The following is a 24,515-nucleotide window of genomic DNA, read 5'->3' as shown; positions in this document are numbered from 1 at the left end:
GCACCCTTTCTATGGTTTCCACGTCCTTCCTGTAGTGAGGCGACCAGAACTGAGCACAGTACTCCAAGTGGGGTCTGACCAGGGTCCTATACAGCTGCAACATTACCTCTAGTGCCCTTCCCTTGGACAACATCTGGGTCCTAGTGCCCTTCCCTTGGACAACATCTGGGTCCTAGTGCCCTCCCCTTGGACAACATCTGGGTCCTAGTGCCCTCCCCTTGGACAACATCTGGGACTTAGTGCCCTCCCCTTGGACAACATCTGGGTCCTAGTGCCCTTGGACAACATCTGGGTCCTAGTGCCCTCCCCTTGGACAACATCTGGGTCCCAGTGCCCTTCCCTTGGACAACATCTGGGTCTTAGTGTCCTTCCCTTGGACAACAACGGTGGCGTGGAGAGGGGAGACTTGCAGCCTGGTCTTCCGAGGCGCAAGTCCGTGGCACCATTCTGTTTCTCTTTTTGGAGAACAGTGGTTTCCTCCACGGTGTCCTTCGATGAACACTATTCTTCTTCAGTGTTTTCCTCACAGCGGATTCATGAGCAGAGGCTTTAGCAAGTTCCAGAGCTTTCTGCAGGTCTTTTGCTGTTACCCTTGGGTTCTTTTTCACCCCCCCCCCACTTCAGCATTGCACGGCTGTGCTCTCGATGTCATCTTTGCAGGACGCCTCCCCCCCCCCCCCACACTCCTAGGGACCAAAGCCCGATCTGCCCTCTGGAACTACCTGTCCGGAATGCAGAAGAGCCTTCAAAGCCAAGATTGGACTCATAGGCCACTTGAGAGCAGGTAAGTAGATCAACAGAACGACGACCATCGTCCTCAACCTTGAGGGAGAGCCGCGACGACGACTCCGAGGGAGAGTGGCAACGGTACTAAGCTTCCCCCATTTGCAGACAACCTCTCTTACTGTGGACGGACGAACACCCACGTCTTCAGAAACGCCCTTGTCCCCCTTTTCCGGCTTCATGTATCTCTACAGTTCTTCTAAGGTCCCCCGCAAGTCCTTTTGATCAGGGCACGGTGCAGATAGACAGATTTTCCTGAGAAGAGCAGGATCTGTCGGTAACCTGACTTTGCGTGTGTCTTTTTTTTTTAAAAAGGGCAGGGCACCTCTACAACTCTTACCTCCAATCTCGTATCATTGATGGGAATGCCCGACTCCAATTAGCTTTTGTAGAAGCTGTCACCACGGACGGCCACGTTCTTTTCTCCCCCCAACAAATACATGAGATATTGGATCATTTTTCTCAATAAATAAACCAACAAGCATAATGTTTTATTTTAGAGTTATTTATTTAATTGGGTTCTCTCTGTCTAGTTATACTTCATTGTCGCCAAACAATTGATACTAGAGCGTACAATCATCACAGCGATATTTGATTCTGCTCTTCCCACTCCCTGGTGTACAAATCGATAGTAAATATTAAAAATTTAAATTATAAATCATAAATAGAAAAATGGGAAGTAAGGTAGTGCAAAAAAACCGAGAGGCAGGTCCGGATATTTGGCCCAGATCCGGGTCAGGATCCGTTCAGCAGTCTTATCACAGTTGGACAGAAGCTGTTCCCAAATCTGGCCGTACGAGTCTTCAAGCTCCTGAACCTTCTCCCTTTTGCCAATCACCTGTCCAGCTCTTGGCTCCATCCCTCCCCCTCCTGTCTTCTCCTATCATTTCAGATCTCCCCCTCCCCCTCCCACTTTCAAATCTCTAAGCTAGCGCTTCCTTTAGTTAGTCCTGACGAAGGGTCTCGGCCTGAAACGTCGACTGTACCTCTTCCTAGAGATGCTGCCTGGCCTGCTGCGTTCACCAGCAACTTTGATGTGTGTTGCTTGAATTTCCAGCATCTGCAGAATTCCTGTTTTTCCCAAATCTGGCCGTTCGAGTCTTCAAGCTCCTGAGCCTTTCCCCGGAGGGAAGAGGGACGAAAAGTGCGTCGGCTGGGTGGGTCGTGTCCTTGATTATCCTGGCAGCACTGCTCCGACAGCGTGCGGTGTAAAGTGAGTCCACGGACGGAAGATTGGTTTGTGTGATGTGCTGGGCCGTGGTCACGATCTTCTGCAGCTTCTTCCGGTCTTGGACAGGACAACTTCCAGACCAGGTTGTGATGCACCCTAGAAGAATGCTTTCTACGGTGCATCTATAAAAATTAGTGAGGGTTTTAGGGGACAGGACAAATTTCTTTAGCTTTCTCAGGAAGTAAAGGCAATGATGGGCCTTCTTGGCAGTGAACTCTGCTCGGTTGGACCAAGTCAGGTCATTTGTGATATTGACCCTAAGTTTCAGGACTTAGTTGAAGATCTGATCACATTGTAGGTCGTATTTACGCAGAAGTAGAGATAATTCGACGGGGTTCACAATCTTTATCACCCGCAGCCCGGCATTCATCAGCATCAATCCCCTGAAAGCTGATCAATGAGCTCCAAGACCTCCTGGTGGAATCGGATCCTCCGTTTCCTCGCGAGCAGAGACCCCAGTCAGTCTGCTCCCGGTTCCCCATCGGGACAGGAGCACCATGGGGTGGCTTTCAATGCCCCCCCTGACGATGCCACCGTTGTGGGCCGTCCCACAGGTGGAGACGAATCGGCACCGCGGGAGACGGAGGCTCCCAGGCCTCCACGAACACGAGGAAATCCGCGGACGCCGGGATACTGCATCCGGTGCTCCCGGAGCGGCTATCGGCGAGACCCGACGCAGGCTGGGAGACCGTCTCGCTGAACGCCTAGCAGAGAAAGCAGGATCTGCCAGTGGCCACACATTTTAATTCCACGTCCCATTCCCATTCCGACATGTCTATCCACGGCCTCCTCTACTGTAAAGGTGAAGCCACACTCAGGTTGGAGGAATAACACCTTATATTCCGTCTGGGTAGCCTCCAACCTGATGGCATGAACATCGACTTCTCTAACTTCCGCTAAGGCCCCACCTCCCCCTCGTACCCCATCTGTTACTCATTTTTTTTACAGACATTCTTTCTCTCACTCTCCTTTTTCTCCCTCTGTCCCTCTGAATATACCCCTTGCCTATCCTCTGGGTCTCCCCCCTTGTCTTTCTTCCCAGACCTCCTGTCGCATGATCCTCTCGTATCCCCTTTTGCCAATCACCTGTCCAGCTCTCGGCTGTATCCCTCCCCCTCCTGTCTTCTCCTATCATTTTGGATCTCCCCCTCCCCCTCCAGCTTTCAAATCCCTTACTCACTCTTCCTTCAGTTAGTCCTGACGAAGGGTCCTGGCCCGAAACGTCGACTGTACCTCTTCCTATAGATGCTGCCTGGCCTGCTGTGTTCACCAGCGACTTTGATGTGTGTTGCATGAAGGTGGTTTACCTATTTATGCAAGTACTTCTCTGACAATGGATGTGCAACAGCCTGATGTAACGTTGTATGGACGTACAAGATAACACTGATGCAGACATGATTTATACATTTAACAAGGTGCTTTATTAATGCAACAGAGTTAGTCAGTTTTTCAATGTACGTCGTCAGCCGGGTCATACTGTCCGTGAACTGCCTGTCGGTCGCCTCCGTACGCTCCAGTATTTGTTTTTCTTTAGTTTTAAGTCCTCCTGCGCGAAAGCCAAGAGTAATTCCCTTTGAAGTTTTTCTACTCCGTAACTGGACAAACGCGCACGAAGTATATTGTTTCCTCTTCGCTTGTTTTCCACGTGTGTCCCGCGCGTGCCCAGTAGGAGGAGATTCGCCCAAATATCCGTGTCAGTGTGGACAGAGGTATTTTGAAAAACGCTTAGTGTGCACGCCTGTCGTCGTTACTCGAAACCGGCGTTTTCTAAATTATCCGGCGTGGTGTGGGCGTGGCCTCAGTTTCATTTCACACATCTGCTCGGAAACGTTGGGACACCGGATTTAGATTTATTTATCACAGTCTATTGTCGTGGTACATTATCTGTCACCGTGTACGACCCTGAGGTTCATGTTCCTGGGGGGGGCGGGGGCTGACGGGTTAGTTTCCACGTGTTGTGATGCTTTGACAGAGAGGGAGAAACAGCCCAGATCTTTGGTGCAAAATCTCCTCACCTGATCGAATCCTCCTTCCTCCTCCTGCTCTCCAGGCATCGAGAACCTCCCCTTTGAACTCCAGAGGAACTTCCAGCTCATGAGGGATCTGGATCAGAGGACCGAAGGTGAGTGCGTCTCCCGCCCGAAGGTCCTGGCGGGGAGCAGGGGGGGGTCCCGGATTTCTTCCGCTCATCCCCCGTGGGTCTGTCCCCTCGTTTTCGGCATCCCCGACCACCCTCCCCTTCGGTCCCAGACTCTCCCCCTCGTTCCCGGTCTGGCATTCCACGTTCCACTGAAGTAAATCTCTTTCTGACCCCTCTCTCCCCCCCTCTCTCTCTCTCCCCTCCCTCTCTATTTCTGTCCCCTCTCTCCCCCTCCCTCTCCCCCCCACTCTCTCTCCCCCCTCCCTCTCCCTCTCTACCCCACTCTCTCTCCCCCTCTCTCTCTCCCCCACTCTCTCTCTCCCCCCTCCCTCTTTATTTCTGTCCCCTCTAACCCCTCTCTCCCTCTAACCCCCTCTCCTCCTTTCCCCTCTCCCCTCCCCCTCCTCCTCTCCCCGTCTCTCCCCCCTCTCCCCCTCCCCATCTCTTTGCCTCTCTCTATCCCTCTCTTTTCCACTCCCCCCTCTCTCCACTCTGTCCCCCTCTCCCTCCCCCTCCCTCTTCCCCTTCCTCTCTCTCACCCCCCTCTCCCCCCACCCCCTCCCTCTCTCTCCCCCCGCTCCCTCCCTCCCCCCCCACCCTGCCTCTTCGCCCTCCCCGGTAGACCTGAAGGTGGAGATCGACAAGTTGGCGGGGGAGTACATCTCCCATGCTCGCACGCTGGGCGCCGAGCAGAAGCTCCAGCTGGTCCGTCAGATCCAGAGCGCCTACAGCAAGTGCAAGGAGTTTGGCGATGACAAGGTCCAGCTGGCCATGCAGACCTACGAGATGGTAGCTCTTCCTTCAGTTAGTCCTGACGAAGGGTCTCGGCCTGAAACGTCGACTGTACCTCTTCCTAGAGATGCTGCCTGGCCTGCTGCGTTCACCAGCAATTTTTATGTATAACCATATAACAATTACGGCACAGAAACAGGCCATCTCGGCCCTTCTAGTCTTACTCTCATTCTGATCCATCCGTCTGTGACCTCCTCGACTGTAAAGATGAAGCCACACTCAGGTTGGAGGAACAACACCTTATATTCCGTCTGTGTCGCCTCCAACCTGATGGCATGAACATCGACTTCTCTAACTTCCTGTAATCCTCCCCACTCAACTCCTCCCTCTGGTGTTCCTCCCCCCCCCTTTTCATTCTTCCATGGCCTGTATCTCTTTCACCGATCAACTTCCCAGCTCTTTACTTCATCCCTCCTGTTCGAGTGAGCTTTTGGGTGGATGATTCACTTACACAGAACAGTACAGCACGGCACAGGCCCTTCAGCCCACAATGTTGTGCCAACCCTCAAACCCTGCCTCCCATATAACCCCCCACCTTAAATTCCTCCATATACCTGTCTAGTCGTCTCTTAAACTTCACTAGTGTATCTGCCTCCACCACTGACTCAGGCAGTGCATTCCACGCACCAACCACTCTCTGAGTAAAAAACTTTCCTCTAATATCCCCCTTGAACTTCCCACCCCTTACCTTAAAGCCATGTCCTCTTTTATTGAGCAGTGGTGCCCTGGGGAAGAGGCGCTGGCTGTCCACTCTATCTATTCCTCTTATTATCTTGTACACCTCTATCATGTCTCCTCTCATCCTCCTCCTCTCCAAAGAGTAAAGCCCTAGCTCCCTTAATCTCTGATCATAATGCATACTCTCTAAACCAGGCAGCATCCTGGTAAATCTCCTCTGTTCCCTTTCCAATGCTTCCACATCCTTCCTATAGTGAGGCGACCAGAACCGGACTCAGTACTCCAAGTGTGGCCTAACCAGAGTTTTATAGAGCTGCATCATTACATCACGACTCTTAAACTCTATCCCTCGACTTATGAAAGCTAACACCCCATAAGCTTTCTTAACTACCCTATCCACCTGTGAGGGAACTTTCAGGGATCTGTGGACATGTACCCCGAGATCCCTCTGCTCCTCCACACTACCAAGTATCCTGCCATTTACTTTGTACTCAGCCTTGGAGTTTGTCCTTCCAAAGTGTCCCACCTCACACTTCTCCGGGTTGAAAAAGTTTTACACTTAAGTGACCCCGGCCGCCAGTCTTCTGTTTGACAAAGTACTGTGGATTGAGTTCACAACAGTGCATTTCCTAAAAGCTGTGAATACCAGAATACGAGCCAGACGCCGTGGATGGAAATGTGAAGTTTACAGGTCGTTTCGAAGACAGTATTATCTATACTTCATAATTTAAAATTGTACCTCGTTATTATTTGACAAAGGAGAGACCGTCTAAAATATTTCCTAATGTTGATAGTCAGTGTGATAGATGTAAAACTGAGACAGCTACATTGACACATATGTTTTGGTCGTGCTCTGTATTGAAACAGTTTTAGAAATCTACTTTTTCTACAATTTCTAAAGCTTTAAAAATTAATTTACAACCTAATAAATCGGCAGTTTTGTTCGGTATAATCCCTCAATATATTCGTGGTATTTCTATATCAGACCAACACGTAATTGCATTTGTCACATTATTGGCTAGAAGGGCTACTTTATTGAAATGGAAAGATGTCTCTGCTCCCACTTTGATACAATGGTTCTCTCAGGTGATACTACGTCTTAGTTTGGAGAAAATCAGAAGTCGAACTTCTGTTCTTTTCCAATCTTTTTATTGTTATATTATACAAAAGTAACAACGAAAGAATACAGTGAAGTAACAACAATTACAATGTCTCAAAAAAGACATTATCTTAAAGATTGGGAAAAAAATTGTGATAACAAAAAAAAACCTACTAACCTACTAAACCTACTACCCATTATGTGCAACACACATCAAAGTTGCTGGTGAACGCAGCAGGCCAGGCAGCATCTCTAGGAAGAGGTACAGTCGACGTTTCGGGCCGAGACCCTTCGTCAGGACTAACTGAAGGAAGAGTGAGTAAGGGATTTGAAAGCTGGAGGGGAAGGGGGAGATGCAAAATGATAGGAGAAGACAGGAGGGGGAGAGATGGAGCCAAGAGCTGGACAGGTGATTGGCAAAAAGGGATACGAGAGGATCATGGAACAGGAGGTCCGGGAAGAAAGATGGGGGGGGGGGACCCAGACGATGGGCAAGGGGTATATTCAGAGGGACAGAGGGAGAAAAAGGAGAGTGAGAGAAAGAATGTGTGCATAAAAATGAGTAACAGATGGGGTACGAGGGGGAGGTGGGACCTAGCGGAAGTTAGAGAAGTCGATGTTCATGCCATCAGGTTGGAGACTACCCAGACGGAATATAAGGTGTTGTTCCTCCAACCTGAATGTGGCTTCATCTTTACAGTAGAGGAGGCCGTGGATAGACATGTCAGAATGGGAATGGGATGTGGAATTAAAATGTGTGGCCACTGGGAGATCCTGCTTTCTCTGGCGGACAGAGCGTAGATGTTCAGCAAAGCGGTCTCCCAGTCTGCGTCGGGTCTCGCCAATATATAAAAGGCCACATCGGGAGCACCGGACGCAGTATATCACCCCAGTCGACTCACAGGTGAAGTGATGCCTCACCTGGAAGGACTGTTTGGGGCCCTGAACGGTGGTAAGGGAGGAAGTGTAAGGGCATGTGTAGCACTTGTTCCGCTTAAACGGATAAGTGCCAGCAGGGAGATCAGTGGGGAGGGATGGGGGGGGGACGAATGGACAAGGGAGTTGTGTAGGGAGCGATCCCTGCGGAATGCAGATAGATGGGGGGAGGGAAAGACGTGCTTGGTGGTGGGATCCCGTTGGAGGTGGCGGAAGTTACGGAGAATAATATGTTGGACCCGGAGGCTGGTGGGGTGGTAGGTGAGGACCAGGGGAACCCTATTCCTAGTGGGGTGGCGGGAGGATGGAGTGAGAGCAGATGTACGTGAAATGGGGGAGATGCGTTTAAGAGCAGAGTTGATAGTGGAGGAAGGGAAGCCCCTTTCTTTAAAAAATGAAGACATCTCCCTCGTCCTAGAATGAAAATTATGTGTACAACCCCAGAGTCATGCGTCATACAAAACGCTTCTAAAAATAAACATCAAACCGCCAACAAGAAAATATACCAAAAAATTGACAATTAGATCGTGGAAAAAAATCTATCAATTAACTCAAATGATAATAACGAGCAAACGAGCCCCATCTTTTCTCAAAATCAAATAAAGGTTCAAAGGTTCGACTTCTAATTTTCTCCAAACTAAGACATAGCTTCACTTGAGAGAACCATTGTGACAAATATCCTTCCACTTCAACAAAGTGGCCCTCCTGGCTATCAGTGTAACAAATGCAATAACATGTCGGTCAGACACAGAAATCCCATGAATATTTTGAGGAATTATTCCAAAAAGCAGAGTTAATTTATTAGGTTGTAGATTAGAAGTTGAACTTTTGATCCGCGATTTGACTTTGAGAGAAGGTGGGGTTCTTTTGCCCGTTACTATCGTTTGATTTGAGTTAATTAAGATGGTCCCCTTCCGATTCTTGTGTAAATGGATATGAGTTGGCAGATTGATTTTTTTTTCTTTTATGGAAGCTCGTACAGCTCCAGGGTTGTGCTCCCAATGGGTTTTGTTTTAGTTGGTAGAGGTTCTTCCCCCCCGCCCCCCCCAAAATTTAAAATTAGATTAATCTATACTTTATAATATTAATTGTCCTCTATGTTAGCACGCAAAATACCAAATACGAGTCTGCGGTGGCCAGTGCGATCACGTTTGCTGTTGTGGGCTGGGGCAGCAGGCTGAGGGTAGCAGACACCAACAGAATCAACAAACTCATCCGTAAGGCCAGTGATGTTGTGGGGATGGAACTGGACTCTCTGACGGTGGTGTCTGAAAAGAGGATGCTGTCTAAGTTGCATGCCATCTTGGACAATGTCTCCCATCCACTACATAATGTACTGGGTGGGCACAGGAGTACATTCAGCCAGAGACTCATTCCACCGAGATGCAGCACAGAGCGTCATAGGAAGTCATTCCTGCCTGTGGCCATCAAACTTTACAACTCCTCCCTTGGAGGGTCAGACACCCTGAGCCAATAGGCTGGTCCTGGACTTATTTCCTGGCATAATTTACACATTACTATTTAACTATCTAAGCAATGGTTCTATTACTATTTATTACTTACGGGCAACTGTAACGAAAACCAATTTACCCCGGGATCAATAAAGTATGACTCTGACTATTTCATGGCGTCAGTTTGTAACCGGGGGTTTGGGGGTGCGACGAGCTCTCTCAAACTCACGGGGTTGGGGGTACTCGAGAGTGACTTCCCCTAGGGCTTGTTTTCCTGCAACAAGACGGTCCTATCGAGGGGTGACGGGAGACAGCGATACTCGAAGGGGTTTCCTTGTGTCCAGTCTATTCCGCAATTTAGTTTTCGTCGCATTCATCGCAGAGATATGATGCTGGAAATGGAAGCAAGGTTTTCAGTGCTTTCGTGGCCGTCTCAGGATATTCAGCCTTGACTTTGATGCAGAATGCCGGCAGAGATGTTACGTCAAACATGCTTTACAGCCTGCCGTCATTTGCAAGCTCGGGGAGTTGATCTCCTTCCCGCGCTGACACGCGGGTAATGACCTCGCGTGCGTTCAAGCTCTACAGTGGGCATGACAGGGAATGAGGAAAGGTGCAGCTGACTCCTATCGTTTCCTCGCGGCCCAGTAGCACACGCTTTGCGGCCCGGTGGTTGGGGACCGCTGACCTAGACTTACGCAGACAAAGAAACGAGGTTCCTTTACAAAGAAAGCTCACCTGAAACTCTACTTCTTCAGGAGTTCGCAAAAATTCGGCATGAGATATCTGAAACTTTGACAAAACTTCTACGGGATGTGCAGTGGAGACCATATTGGTATGGAAACACCTTTTGAACGGAAAACCCTACAGAAGGGAGTGGATACGGCCCAGTCCATTGAGGGTAAAGCCCTCCCCACCATTGAGAAACGCTGTTGCAGGAAAGCAGGGACCCCCACCACCCAGGACACGCTCTCTTCTCACCGCTGCCATCAGGAAGGAGGTACAGGAGCCTCAGGACCCACATCACCAGGTTCAGGGACAGTTATCACCCCTCAACCATCAGGAAGGAGGGACAGGAGCTTCAGGACTCACACCACCAGGTTCAGGGACAGTTCTCACCCCTCAACCATCAGGAAGGAGGGACAGGAGCCTCAGGACCCACACAAACAGGTTCAGGAACAGTTATCACCCCTCAACTATCAGGAAGGAGGTACAGGAGCCTCAGGACCCACACCACCAGGTTCAGGGACAGTTATCACCCCTGAACTATCAGGAAGGAGGTACGGGAGCCTCAGGACCCACACCACCAGGTTCAGGACAGTTATCACCCCTGAACTATCAGGAAGGAGGTACAGGAGCCTCAGGACCCACACCACCAGGTTCAGGGACAGTTATCACACCTGAACTATCAGGAAGGAGGTACGGGAGCCTCGCTATCTCCCGTTCTCGTTATTTATCGCTATTTATTTACATTTGCATTCGTGCAGTCTGTTCCCTCCCGCTCTCTGGTTTGATCTCACACCGATCCTGTTATCGATCCCGAGTGTGCCCGCAGGAAAACTGAATCTCTTGGTTGCAGGCGGTGACGTGTACATGCACTCCGATAAATCCTGCTCGAACTGCATTCGCTCCGTGCTTGCCCCACTCGTCCCCACGTCTCAACCTTCACTCCCATGGCGAGAGTTTCTCACTCCTCCCCGCCCCCACCCCCGTCCGACGCAAATCGAGGAGGAACAGACCTAAACAAAAAAAAAAGAGGCTCCCTCCCTTCTCGTCCACCCCCTCTTGCCGGTGACTCTGACACAGGCGGAGAGACAGAGAGAGAGTTGAGTGTTTTATTAAAGGGTCTGACACACAAGGAGGGTGGGTGGGGGTGTCACATCGTAAAGGGCATGTCACCATTCTCTTCCCCCTCCCCCACCCCACTCCCACCCACCTTCCATTAACAGCTACTGCGCAAAGCTCTCGGCACCGGCCCCCGCCCGAAATGCCTCTCCCACCCCAGCCTGGACAATGAGCAGCATTTCACCCTGTTATGGTCAGACACACAGAGTGAATCTCTCCACACCGTCCCATCACACACTCCCGGGGTCAGTCCCAGAGTGAATCTCCCTCCACACCGTCCCATCACACACTCCCGGGGTCAGTCCCAGAGTGAATCTCCCTCCACACCGTCCCATCACACACTCCCGGGGTCAGACACACAGACTGAATATCCCTCCACACCGTCCCATCACACACTCCAGGGGTCAGACACAGAGTGAATATCCCTCCACACCGTCCCATCACACACTCCCGGGGTCAGACACAGAGAGTGAATCTCCCTCCACATCGTCCCATCACACACTCCTGGGGTCAGACACACAGAGTGAATCTCCCTCCACATCGTCCCATCACACACTCCCAGGGTCAGACACAGAGTGAATCTCCCTCCACACACTCCCGGGGTCAGACACAGAGTGAATCTCCCTCCGCACAGTCCCAGGGTCAGACACAGAGTGAATCTCACTCCACAACATCCCATCACACACTCCCGGGGACAGACACAGAGTGAATCTCCCTCCACACCGTCCCATCACACACTCCCGGGGTCAGACACACAGAGTGAATCTCCCTCCACACCGTCCCATCACACACTCCCGGGGTCAGACACAGAGTGAATCTCCCTCCACACCGTCCCATCACACACTCCCGGGGTCAGACACAGAGTGAATCTCCCTCCACACCGTCCCATCACACAGTCCCAGATCGAGGGGAGGGGCAGCCGAAACCAAGGGGGTACGTGGACAAGTGGCTCTCCTGCCCGTCAGTGGACAGGGAAGGGCAAGACGGAGAGAGGGATGGGTGGAGGGGAAGGGAGAGACGGAGGGGAATGAGGGAAGGGGCTCCCAGTGACTCCTGGTGATGGTCAGCGTGGAGGCAGGGGAGGGGAGGGGAAGAGACATGACGTTCACAGATCACTTCTTCTTCTGGCTCTGTAAGACAGCATCACTGTGGGGGGAGAGAGACGGAGATAGTGTCAGTTTTGGGGCAAGGGTTTTAGGAGAGAGAGAGTGGGGCAAAGGGAGAAGGTGATGGAGGAGAGGGGAGGGACAGATTCGAAGAGGGAGAGGGGACGCAGGGAAAATGAGAGAGAGAGATTTGGAGAGAGAGAGGGGGGTGATAGAGGGAGGAGACAGAGGATTAATTTTCCAGTACAGACCTGCTTAAAGTTAACTGAAATCAGATGGACATCGGGTGTGGGAGGTGAACAAAAGATCGGGGTTTATAGACAGAGAAAACGACTCACCTGCCCCTGTCATGGAGAATGGAGAATCACGGCAACATGCAAAGAGAGAGAACAAAACGAACATCAGTGATGTTTCCCCTGGAATCTCCCTCCGCCCCGTCCCATCACACACTCCCGGGGTCAGACACACTGAGTGAATCTCCCTCCACACCGTCCCATCACACACTCCCGGGGTCGGACACACAGAGTGAATCTCCCTCCACACCGTCCCATCACACACTCCCGGGGTCAGACACACAGAGTGAATCTCCCTCCACACCGTCCCATCACACACTCCCGGGGTCAGACACACAGAGTGAATCTCCCTCCACACCGTCCCATCACACACTCCCGGGGTCAGACACACAGAGTGAATCTCCCTCCGCACCGTCTCATCACACACTCCCGGGGTCAGACACACAGAGTGAATCTCCCTCCACACCGTCCCATCACACACTCCCGGGGTCAGACACACAGAGTGAATCTCCCTCCGCACCGTCCCATCACACACTCCCGGGGTCAGACACACAGAGTGAATCTCCCTCCACACCGTCCCATCACACACTCCCGGGGTCAGACACACAGAGTGAATCTCCCTCCACACCGTCCCATCACACACTCCCGGGGTCAGACACACAGAGTGAATCTCCCTCCGCACCGTCCCATCACACACTCCTGGGGTCAGACACAGAGAGTGAATCTCCCTCCACACCGTCCCATCACACACTCCCGGGGTCAGACACACAGAGTGAATCTCCCTCCACACCGTCCCATCACACACTCCCGGGGTCAGGCACAGAGTGAATCTCCCTCCACACCGTCCCATCACACACTCCCGGGGTCAGACCCAGAGTGAATCTCCCTCCACACCGTCCCATCACACACTCCCGGGGTCAGACACAGAGTGAATCTCCCTCCACACCGTCCCATCACACACTCCCGGGGTCAGACACACACACTGAATCTCCCTCCACACCCGTCCCATCACACACTCCCGGGGTCAGACACAGAGTGAATCTCCCTCCACACCGTCCCATCACACACTCCCGGGGTCAGACACACAGAGTGAATCTCCCTCCACACCGTCCCATCACACACTCCCGGGGTCAGACACAGAGTGAATCTCCCTCCACACCGTCCCATCACACACTCCCGGGGTCAGACACACAGAGTGAATCTCCCTCCACACCGTCCCATCACACACTCCCGGGGTCAGACAGACACAGAGTGAGGCTCCCTCCACACCGTCCCATCACACACTCCCGGGGTCAGACACACAGAGTGAATCTCCCTCCACACTGTCCCATCACACACTCCCGGGGTCAGACACAGAGTGAATCTCCCTCCACACTGTCCCATCACACACTCCCAGGGTCAGACACACAGAGTGAATCTCCCTCCACACCGTCCCATCACACACTCCCGGGGTCAGGCACAGAGTGAATCTCCCTCCACACCGTCCCTTCACACACTCCCGGGGTCAGACACACAGAGTGAATCTCCCTCCACACCGACCCATCACACACTCCCGGGGTCAGACACACAGAGTGAATCTCCCTCCGCACCGTCCCATCACACACTCCTGGGGTCAGACACAGAGTGAATCTCCCTCCACACTGTCCCATCACACACTCCCGGGGTCAGACACACAGAGTGAATCTCCCTCCACACTGTCCCATCACACACTCCCGGGGTCAGACACAGAGTGAATCTCCCTCCACACTGTCCCATCACACACTCCCGGGGTCAGACACACAGAGTGAATCTCCCTCCACGCCGTCCCATCACACACTCCCGGGGTCAGACACACAGAGTGAATCTCCCTCCACACCGTCCCATCACACACTCCCGGGGTCAGACACAGAGTGAATCTCCCTCCACACCATCCCATCACACACTCCCGGGGTCAGACACACAGAGTGAATCTCCCTCCGCACCGTCCCATCACACACTCGCGGGGTCAGACACAGAGTGAATCTCCCTCCGCACCGTCCCATCGCACACTCCCGGGGTCAGACACACAGAGTGAATCTCCCTCCACACCGTCCCATCACACACTCCCGGGGTCAGACACAGAGTGAATCTCCCTCCACACCGTCCCATCACACACTCCCGGGGTCAGACACAGAGTGAATCTCCCTCCACACTGTCCCATCACACACTCCCGGGGTCAGACACACAGAGTGAATCTCCCTCCACACTGTCCCATCACACACTCCCGGGGTCAGACACAGAGTGAATCTCCCTCCACACTGTCCCATCACACACTCCCGGGGTCAGACACACAGAGTGAATCTCCCTCCACGCCGTCCCATCACACACTCCCGGGGTCAGACACACAGAGTGAATCTCCCTCCACACCGTCCCATCACACACTCCCGGGGTCAGACACAGAGTGAATCTCCCTCCACACCATCCCATCACACACTCCCGGGGTCAGACACACAGAGTGAATCTCCCTCCGCACCGTCCCATCACACACTCGCGGGGTCAGACACAGAGTGAATCTCCCTCCACACCATCCCATCACACACTCCCGGGGTCAGACACAGAGTGAATCTCCCTCCGCACCGTCCCATCACACACTCCCGGGGTCAGACACAGAGTGAATCCCCCTCCACACCGTCCCATCACACACTCCTGGGGTCAGACACAGAGAGTGAATCTCCCTCCACACCGTCCCATCACACACTCCCGGGGTCAGACACACAGAGTGAATCTCCCTCCACACCGTCCCATCACACACTCCCGGGGTCAGGCACAGAGTGAATCTCCCTCAACACCGTCGCATCACACACTCCCGGGGTCAGACACACAGAGTGAATCTCCCTCCACACTGTCCCATCACACACTCGCGGGGTCAGACACAGAGTGAATCTCCCTCCACACCATCCCATCACACACTCCCGGGGTCAGACACAGAGTGAATCTCCCTCCGCACCGTCCCATCACACACTCCCGGGGTCAGACACAGAGTGAATCTCCCTCCACACCGTCCCATCACACACTCCTGGGGTCAGACACAGAGAGTGAATCTCCCTCCACACCGTCCCATCACACACTCCCGGGGTCAGACACACAGAGTGAATCTCCCTCCACACCGTCCCATCACACAGAGTGAATCTCCCTCCACACCGTCCCATCACACACTCCCGGGGTCAGACACAGAGAGTGAATCTCCCTCCACACCGTCCCATCACACACTCCCGGGGTCAGACACAGAGTGAATCTCCCTCCACACCATCCCATCACACACTCCCGGGGTCAGACACAGAGTGAATCTCCCTCCACACCGTCCCATCACACACTCCCGGGGTCAGACACAGAGTGAATCTCCCTCCACACTGTCCCATCACACACTCCCGGGGTCAGACACACAGAGTGAATCTCCCTCAACACCGTCCCATCACACACTCCCGGGGTGAGACACACAGAGTGAATCTCCCTCCACACTGTCCCATCACACACTCCCGGGGTCAGACACAGAGTGAATCTCCCTCCACACTGTCCCATCACACACTCCCGGGGTCAGACACACAGAGTGAATCTCCCTCCACACCGTCCCATCACACACTCCCGGGGTCAGACCCAGAGTGAATCTCCCTCCACACCGTCCCATCACACACTCCCGGGGTCAGACACAGAGTGAATCTCCCTCCACACCGTCCCATCACACACTCCCGGGGTCAGACACAGAGTGAATCTCCCTCCACACCGTCCCATCGCACACTCCCGGGGTCAGACACAGAGTGAATCTCCCTCCACACCGTCCCATCACACACTCCCGGGGTCAGACACACAGAGTGAATCTCCCTCCACACCGTCCCATCACACACTCCCGGGGTCAGACACACAGAGTGAATCTCCCTCCACACCGTCCCATCACACACTCCCGGGGTCAGACACACAGAGTGAATCTCCCTCCACACCGTCCCATCACACACTCCCGGGGTCTGACACACTTCTGCAGAGTGAGAAAGCATACCGGAAGTCCTGGGCATGAAAGAAAACTGGCTTACTTTGTGAATCCTTCGTCCTGTAGGTTGAGTACCAGGCTTTCTGAGTTCAAGTAGACGCGATTCTGAGACATGGAGATCTGGGCATTGGTGGGGAAGAGAGTCGAGAATGAGGCGGAGGGATGAGACTGTGGGTGAGCCCGTCAGCGTGCGCGCGCGCGAGGGTCTCAGCCATTGAGCCGGTCCCCGTCAGCGTGCGCAGGCCCTCCGCCCCACCCCCGAGCGCGCCTGCGGTTACCGTCTCCGCGCGCCAGCCAGCCCGGCAACTCACCGTCTTCGCGATGCTCTGCGCCGCGCGGATCTTTCGCAGCTTGAGGTATCCCGGGTTCTTGGACAGAGCCTCACCGAGGTGGGGGCCGGAGTCAGGGAAAACACGGGAGGTGCCGGAGGGCAGCGGCGAGGGGAGAGGGAGGGAGAGGGGGAGAGGGAGAGAGGGAGAAATGGAGAGAGGGAGGGAGGGAGAGTGGGGGGAGGGGAAGGGGTAGGGGGGAGAGGGAGAGAGGGGGAAGGGAAAGGGGGTAGGGGGAAGGGAAAGGGGGTAGGGGGAGAGGGAGAGAGGGGGAAGGGAAAGGGGGGGAGGAAGGGGGAGAGGGGATGAGGGAGGGGGAGAGGGGATGAGGGGGGGAGAGGGGATGAGGGAGGGAGAGGGGATGAGGGAGGGAGAGAGGGGATGAAGGGGAGAGAGGGGATGAAGGGGGAGAGAGGGGATGAGGGAGGGAGAGAGGGGATGAGGGAGGGAGAGAGGGGATGAGGGAGGGAGAGAGGGGATGAGGGAGGGAGAGAAGGGATGAAGGGGGAGAGAGGGGATGAAGGGGGAGAGAGGGGATGAAGGGGGAGAGAGGGGATGAAGGGGGAGAGAGGGGATGAGGGAGGGAGGGGGACAGGAGATGAGGGAGGGAGGGGGACAGGAGATGAGGGAGGGGGACAGGAGATGAGGGAGGGGGACAGGAGATGAAGGAGGGGGACAGGAGATGAAGGAGGGGGACAGGAGATGAAGGAGGGGGACAGGAGATGAAGGAGGGGGACAGGAGATGAGGGAGGGAGGGGGACCGGAGATGAGGGAGGGAGGGGGACAGGAGATGAGGGAGGGAGGGGGACAGGAGATGAGGGAGGGGGACAGGAGATGAGGGAGGGGGACAGGAGATGAAGGAGGGGGACAGGAGATGAAGGAGGGGGACAGGAGATGAAGGAGGGGGACAGGAGATGAAGGAGGGGGACAGGAGATGAAGGAGGGGGACAGGAGATGAAGGAGGGGGACAGGAGATGAGGGAGGGAGGGGGACAGGAGATGAGGGAGGGGGACAGGAGATGAGGGAGGGGGACAGGAGATGAAGGAGGGGGACAGGAGATGAAGGAGGGGGACAGGAGATGAGGGAGGGAGGGAGAGTGGGGAGGGAAGGAGAGAGGGAGAGTGGGGAGAGAGGGAGGGAGGGAGAGGGGGAGAGGGAGAAAGGGAGAAATGGAGAGAAGGAGGGAGGGAGAGTGGGGGGAGGGGAAGGGGTAGGGGGAGAGGGAGAGAGGGAGAGAGGGGGAAGGGAAAGGGGGTAGGGGGGAGAAGGGAAAGGGGGGAGGAAGGGGAGAGGGGATGAGGGAGGGGGAGAGGGGATGAAGGGGGAGAGAGGGGATGAAGGGGGAGAGAGGGGATGAAGGGGGAGAGAGGGGATGAGGGAGGGAGAGAGGGGATGAAGGGGGAGAGAGGGGATGAAGGGGGAGAGAGGGGATGAAGGGGGAGAGAGGGGATGAGGGAGGGGGAGAGAGGGGATGAGGGAGAGAGGGGGACAGGAGATGAGGGAGGGAGGGGGACAGGAGATGAGGGAGGGAGGGGGACAGGAGATGAGGGAGGGAGGGAGAGTGGGGAGGGAGGGAGGGAGGGAGGGAGGGAGAGTGGGGAGGGAGGGAGGGAGAGTGAGGAGGGAAGGAGAGAGGGAGAGTGGGGAGAGAGGGAGAGAGGGAGGGAGGGAGAGGGGATAGGGGGGGAGGGAGAAGGGAGAGGGGAGAGGGGGGGAGGGAGAGGGGAGAGGGGGGGAGGGAGAGGGGAGAGGGGGGAGGGGGAGAGTGGAGAGTGGGGAGGGGAGTGGGGGAGGGGAGTGGGGGGAGGGGAGGGGGAGAGGGGGGAGGGGAGGGAGAGAGGGAGAGAGAGGGAGAGGGAGAGAGCGAGAGAGGGAGAGGGAGAGAGGGAGAGAGGGAGAGAGACAAACAGGCAGACACAGAGAAGATGAGGGAGAGGGGAACCGGTGGTGGTGTAGAGGGAGCCCCGCCAGGAGAAACTGACCCCCCAACCGAACCAAGCCCAGCCACGCTCGCGGTCACATCATCGTCCCGGCCAGCCTAGGGGACGGTGGGAGTGGAATCCGTCTCCACTCGGTCCCGTAATAATTACCCCAGGCTCTGAGCCGGTCTCCCTTCTCAGTCACCCCTTCATCTACCAACACCCCCCACCCCCGGTCTTTCAAGCCCCTACCCTCCCTCCCCGCTGTCGTCCCTCTGACCTCTCGTGAGCCCCCGTTCCGGAGTCTCTCTTCCCCACCCCCCCACAGACTTTCTAGACCCCCTGTCCTCCTGTATCCCCACCCCCCCCTCTCCTTTCCTCCGCCACCTTACCCCAGTCCAGGGTATCACACGACCTCTCCATCATCCCCCTCCGCCCCCAACTCTCTCCCTCCAGCCCTCGTCCCTCTCCCACCCCACCCGGTCTCTCTGCACTCCCCCCTTCCTCCTCTGCCCCGAGCCCCTCCCTCGCTCCCTCCACTCACCCCCCACTACCCCGAGCCCCTCCCTCACTCCCTCCACTCACCCCCCTCTACCCCAAGCCCCTCCCTCGGTCCCTCCACTCACCCCCCTCTACCCCGAGCCCCTCCCTCGCTCACTCACCCCCCTCTACCCCGAGCCCCTCCCTTGCTCACTCACCCTCCTCTACCCCAAGCCCCTCCCTCGCTCCCTCCACTCACCCCTCCTCTACCCTGAGCCCCTCCCTCGGTCCCTCCACTCACCCCCCCACTACCCCGAGCCCCTCCCTTGCTCCCTGCATTCACCTCCCCTCTACCCCAAGCCCCTCCCTCGGTCCCTCCACTCACCCCCCACTACCCCTAGCCCCTCCCTCGCTCCCTCCACTCACCCCCTCTCTACCCCGAGCCCCTCCCTCACTCCCTCACCCCCCTCCTCTACCCCGCCCCTCCCTTGCTCCCTCCACTCACCCCTCCTCTACCCCGAGCCCCTCCCTCGCTCCCTCTGGAGAAGGATATCATCGAGGCAGCGGCCGCCTCGCCCTCGGCCTGAACGATCTTCTGCCTCTGCTCCTGCTTTGCCTTCTCGACCAGGAACTGGGCCCTCTGCGCCTCCTGCTGGGCTGGGACGGGAGAGAGAGAGAGAGAGAGAGGGGAGAGGGTGAGATTTCCGACCCGGAGAGGGTGTGATACTGCAGGGACGGAGAGAGAGAGAGAGAGGGAGGGAGTCACCCCGAGCCGGAGACCCGCGCGTGCGCAGCCCTCCGGTGAAAATGATATCGTATCCGTTAAATAGGGGCCGTGGACAATTCTGATTTGATGGAGACGGACGTGAAAGCACAGAGGGACATCTGGAGAAATTTCTGAAACGCCCGTTCGCTGCTGTCGTTGCTGTGCGCGGTCGGGAATCTTCCGGAGGGAAGACCTCAAAATCCCCGGCTTTGCCTGCTGCTGGCGGCCGAGATGGAGGTCGAATCGTTCGGACAGAGATGGCGCTCGGTGCTCGGTGTCGGAGGGCTGATCGGAGGCTCGAAGTTTTCGGACGACTCAGAGTCGGACCGTGGTCGGGCCTGGCAGGGGGAGTTTTTCTTCCTTCTCCCGTCTGCGTGAGATGTGGGACACTCGAGAGACTTTGAACATTTTACTGTGCTCACGGACTTCATCATCTAGTTATGGTATTGTTGCACTGTTGTAACTATATGTTATAATGATGTGGTTTTATTAGTTTCTTCAGTCTTGGTCTGTCCTGTGTTTTGTGATATCACACCGGAGGAAATAATGTATCATTTCTTAATGCATGCATTACTAAATGACAATAAGAGGACTGCGTGTCTTCATAATCTAACACTGTGCATGAGAGAGTGGGGGAGAGAGGGGGGAAGAGAGGGGGGAAGAGAGGGGGGAAGAGAGGGGGGAAGAGAGGGGGGAAGAGAGGGGGGAAGAGAGGGGGGAAGAGAGGGGGGAAGAGAGGGGAAGATTGGGAGGGGAGAGAGAGGGAGGGAGGGGGAGAGGGGGGAAGGAGGGAGGGGGAGGGCATGGAGAGAGGGGAAGGAGGGAGGGGGAGAGGGGGTGGAAGAGGGTGGAAAAAGGGGGGAAGAGGGGGCAAGTGAGGGAGAAGAGGGAGGGGGAGAGGGCGGAGGGGGAAGAGGGGCAAGGGTGGAGAGGGGGGAGGGGGAGGGGACACCCTGACCCGGAGAGGGGAGACGGGGGGGGAGAGGGGGAGAGAGGGAGACACCCTGACCCGGAGAGGGGGGGAGAGGGGGGAAGGGGAGAGAGTGGGGAGGGGGGGAGAGAGGGGGAGAGAGGACACCCTGACCGGGAGAGGGGGGAGAGGGGTGGGGGGAGAGTGGGAGGGGTGGAGGGGGTGAAAGGGGGTGAGTGGGAGGGGTGGAGGGGGTGAAAGGGGGGAGGGGAGAAGGGGAAAGGGGGAGGGGGGAGAGAGGGTGGAGGGGGAAAGGAGGAGGGGGGAAAGGGGGAGGGGAGAAAGGGGGGAGGGGTGGGAAAGGGGGAGGGGGAGGGGTGGAGACGGCAGAGGGGGGAAGGTTGGAGTAGGAGGGGGAGGGGACACCCTGACCCGGAGAGGGGAGACGGGGGGGGAAGGGGGGAGAGAGGGAGACACTCTGACCCGGAGAGGGGGGAGAGAGGACACGCTGACCAGGAGAGGGGGAGAGGGGGAGAGTGGGAGGGATGGAGGGGGGAAAGGGGGAGGGGAGAAGGGGAAAGGGGGAGGGGAAAGGGGAGAGGGGGAAAGGGGGAGGGGAGAAAGGGGGGAGGGGTGCAGGGGGGAAGGGGGAAAGGGGAGGGGTGGAGAGGGCGGAGGGGTAGAGGGGGGAAGGGTGGAGAGAGGGGGAAGGGTGGAGAGGGGGGGAGGGGGAGGGGACACCCTGACCTGGAGAGGGGAGACGGGGGGGGGGGGGAGAGGGAGACACCCTGACCCAGAGAGGGGGGGGGAGAGAGGACCCCCTGATCGGGGGAGGGGGGAGAGGGGAGGAGGGAAAGGGGGAGGGGGAGAGTGGGAGGGGTGGAAGGGGGGAAAGGGGGGAGGGGAGAGGAGAAGGGGGAGGGGAAAGGGGGGATGGGAGAAGGGGGAGGGGGAAGGGAGAAAGGGGGAGGGGGGAAGGGGGAAGGAGGGAGGGGGAGGGCATGGAGAGAGGGGAAGGAGGGAGGGGGAGAGGGGGTGGAAGAGGGTGGAAAAAGGGGGGGAAGAGGGGGCAAGTGAGGGAGAAGAGGGAGGGGGAGAGGGCGGAGCGGGAAGAGGGGCAAGGGTGGAGAGGGGGGGAGGGGGAGGGGACACCCTGACCCGGAGAGGGGAGACGGGGGGGGGAGAGGGGGGAGAGAGGGAGACACCCTGACCCGGAGAGGGGGGAAGGGGAGAGAGTGGGGAGGGGGGGAGAGAGGACACCCTGACCGGGAGAGGGGGGAGAGGGGTGGGGGGAGAGTGGGAGGGGTGGAGGGGCTGAAAGGGGGGAGAGTGGGAGGGGTGGAGGGGGTGAAAGGGGGGAGGGGAGAAGGGGAAAGGGGGAGGGGGGAGAGGGTGGAGGGGGAAAGGAGGAGGGGGGAAAGGGGGAGGGGAGAATGGGGGAGGGGAGAAAGGGGGGAGGGGTGGGAAAGGGGGAGGGGGAGGGGTGGAGACGGCAGAGGGGGGAAGGTTGGAGGGGGGAGGGGGAGGGGACACCCTGACCCGGAGAGGGGAGACGGGGGGGGGAAGGGGGGAGAGAGGGAGACACTCTGACCCGGAGAGGGGGGAGAGAGTACACGCTGACCAGGAGAGGGGGAGAGGGGGAGAGTGGGAGGGATGGAGGGGGGAAGGGGGAGGGGAGAAGGGGAAAGGGGGAGGGGAAAGGAGAAAGGGGGGAAAGGGGAGAGGGGGAAAGGGGAGAGGGGGAAAGGGGAGGGGAGAAAGGGGGGAGGGGTGCAGGGGGGAAGGGGGAAAGGGGAGGGGTGGAGAGGGCGGAGGGGGGAAGGGTGGAGAGAGGGGGAAGGGTGGAGAGGGGGGGAAGGGTGGAGAGGGGGGGAAGGGTGGAGAGGGGGGGAAGGGTGGAGGGGGGGAGGGGGAGGGGACACCCTGACCTGGAGAGGGGAGACGGGGGGGGGTGAGAGGGAGACACCCTGACCCAGAGAGGGGGGAGGGGGGGAGAGAGGACCCCCTGATCGGGGGAGGGGGGAGAGGGGAGAAGGGAAAGGGGGAGGGGGAGAGTGGGAGGGGTGGAAGGGGGGAAAGGGGGGAGGGGAGAGGAGAAGGGGGAGGGGGAAAGGGGGGATGGGAGAAGTGGGAGGGGGAAGGGGAGAAAGGGGGAGGGGGGAAGGGGGGAGTGGGGGGAAAGGGGGAGGGGAGAAAGGGGGGAGGGGTGCAGGGGGGAAAGGGGAGGGGAGAAATGGAGGAAGGGAGAAAGGGGGGTGGAGGGGAGAAAGGGGGGTGGAGAGGAGAAAGGGGGTGGAGAGGGGAAAGGGGGAGGGGTGGAGGGGGAGGGGGGAAAGGGGGAGAGGGAAAGGGGAGGGGGAAAGGGGAAGGGGAAAGGGGAGGGGGAAAGGGGAGGGGGAAAGGGGAGGGGGAAAGGGGGAGGGGGAAAGGGGAGGGGGGAAGGGGAGGGGGGAAGGGGGAAGGGGAGTGGGGAAGGGGAGTGGGGAAGGGGGAGGGGGAAGGGGAGGGGGGAAGGGGGAGGGGGAAGGGGAGGGGGGAAGGGGAGGGGGGAAGGGGGAGGGGGGAAGGGGAGGGGGGAAGGGGGAGGGGAAGGGGAGGGGGGAAGGGGAGGGGGGAAGGGGGAGGGGGGAAGGGGAGGGGGGAAGGGGGAGGGGGAAAGGGGGAGGGGGAAAGGGGGGGAAAGGGGGAGGGGGAAAGGGGGAGGGGGAAAGGGGAGGGGGGAAGGGGGAGGGGGAGGGGAGGGGGGAAGGGGGGGGGGGGGGGAAAGGGGTAGGGGAAAGGGGGAGGGGGAAAGGGGGAGGGGGAAAGGGGGAGGGGGAAAGGGGGAGGGGGAAAGGGGGAGGGGGAAAGGGGGAGGGGGAAAGGGGGAGGGGGAAAGGGGGAGGGGGGAAAGGGGGAGGGGGAAAGGGGGAGGGAGAAAGGGGGAGGGAGAAAGGGGAGGGGGGAAAGGGGGAGGAGGAAAGGGGGAGGGGGAGAGAAGGGGAGGGGGAAAGGGGAGGGGGAGAGAGGGGGAGGGTTGGAGGGGGGAGGGGGGAGTGGGGGGGAAAACCCTGACCCGGAGCGGGGGAGATACTGTAGGGACGGCGAGGGGGGGACACTCACCGACTTGCTTGGCCTCCACGGCGGCCGTGTACTCCTTGCTGAAGCTGAGCTCGGTGATGGCCACGTCGTCGAGGATTATGTTGAAGTCGTTGGCCCTCTCCATCAGGTCCCGGCGGATCAGGAGGGAGACCTGCGGGCGGGGAGGGGAGACGGTCACGTGCAGGCTCACCGCTCCCCCTCTGAGCCCCCTCCGTTTCGACCCGCCCTTTGCCTCGGCAGCCTCTCCTGTCCAGAGGAGCACGGGGCAATGGTTTGGCAGAAGATCCTCTCCCCCCCCCCTGTCACCTTCCCTTCCCGACCCCCACCTGCGGCTCAGTCCGGACGTGCCAGCGTGGGCCTCCCCGCCCTCCATTCGCTCGGTCTCTCTATCGGTCCCCGTCCTTCTCCCCCACACCCCATCTCCTGCTCAACCCTCTCTCAACCCCCTCCCTCTGCCTCGTCTCCTTCCCTCCTTCACTCTCCCCGTCAAACTCTCACTCCGTCTCTCTGCCTTACAATCCCCTCCCTCCCTCACTCTCAATTCCCTCTCCCCCTCTGTCTGAATCCCTCCCTCCCCTTCCCTTCCCTCCATCCTCTCCCTCCCTCTCTCAATTCCCTCTCCCCCTCTCTCTGAATCCCTCCCTCCCCTTCCCTTCCCTCCATCCTCTCCCTCCCT

General features: G+C 57.4%; 2 protein-coding genes across 2 annotated transcripts in view; one reads left to right on the top strand and one right to left on the bottom strand.

Annotated features, from left to right (window-relative positions):
* Positions 1-2,541: 2,541 nt before the first annotated feature.
* On the top strand, positions 2,542-10,674 carry LOC134342240 (inhibitor of growth protein 4-like). The gene is made up of 4 exons (XM_063040198.1): positions 2,542-2,743; positions 4,065-4,136; positions 4,777-4,943; positions 10,666-10,674. The coding sequence occupies exons 1-4, from the start codon at positions 2,542-2,544 to the stop codon at positions 10,672-10,674; spliced, it is 450 nt and encodes a 149-aa protein (XP_062896268.1).
* A 5,691-nt stretch (positions 10,675-16,365) lies between these two features.
* The window catches only part of LOC134342238 (prohibitin-2-like), a 50,420-nt gene continuing 42,270 nt past the window's right edge, over positions 16,366-24,515 (bottom strand). Inside the window, exons 6-9 of the mRNA XM_063040196.1 lie at positions 23,861-23,990; positions 19,636-19,739; positions 16,666-16,743; positions 16,366-16,474 (exon numbers count right to left, since the gene is read on the bottom strand). Coding sequence (XP_062896266.1) covers positions 16,394-16,474; positions 16,666-16,743; positions 19,636-19,739; positions 23,861-23,990 — 393 coding nt within the window. The 3' untranslated portion in view covers positions 16,366-16,393. The remainder of the gene's footprint in view (positions 16,475-16,665; positions 16,744-19,635; positions 19,740-23,860; positions 23,991-24,515) is intronic.

This window comes from Mobula hypostoma, unplaced genomic scaffold (assembly GCF_963921235.1).
Source record: "Mobula hypostoma unplaced genomic scaffold, sMobHyp1.1 scaffold_161, whole genome shotgun sequence".
NCBI lineage: Eukaryota > Metazoa > Chordata > Chondrichthyes > Myliobatiformes > Myliobatidae > Mobula > Mobula hypostoma.
This window is presented reverse-complemented; position numbering and strand designations above follow the sequence as displayed.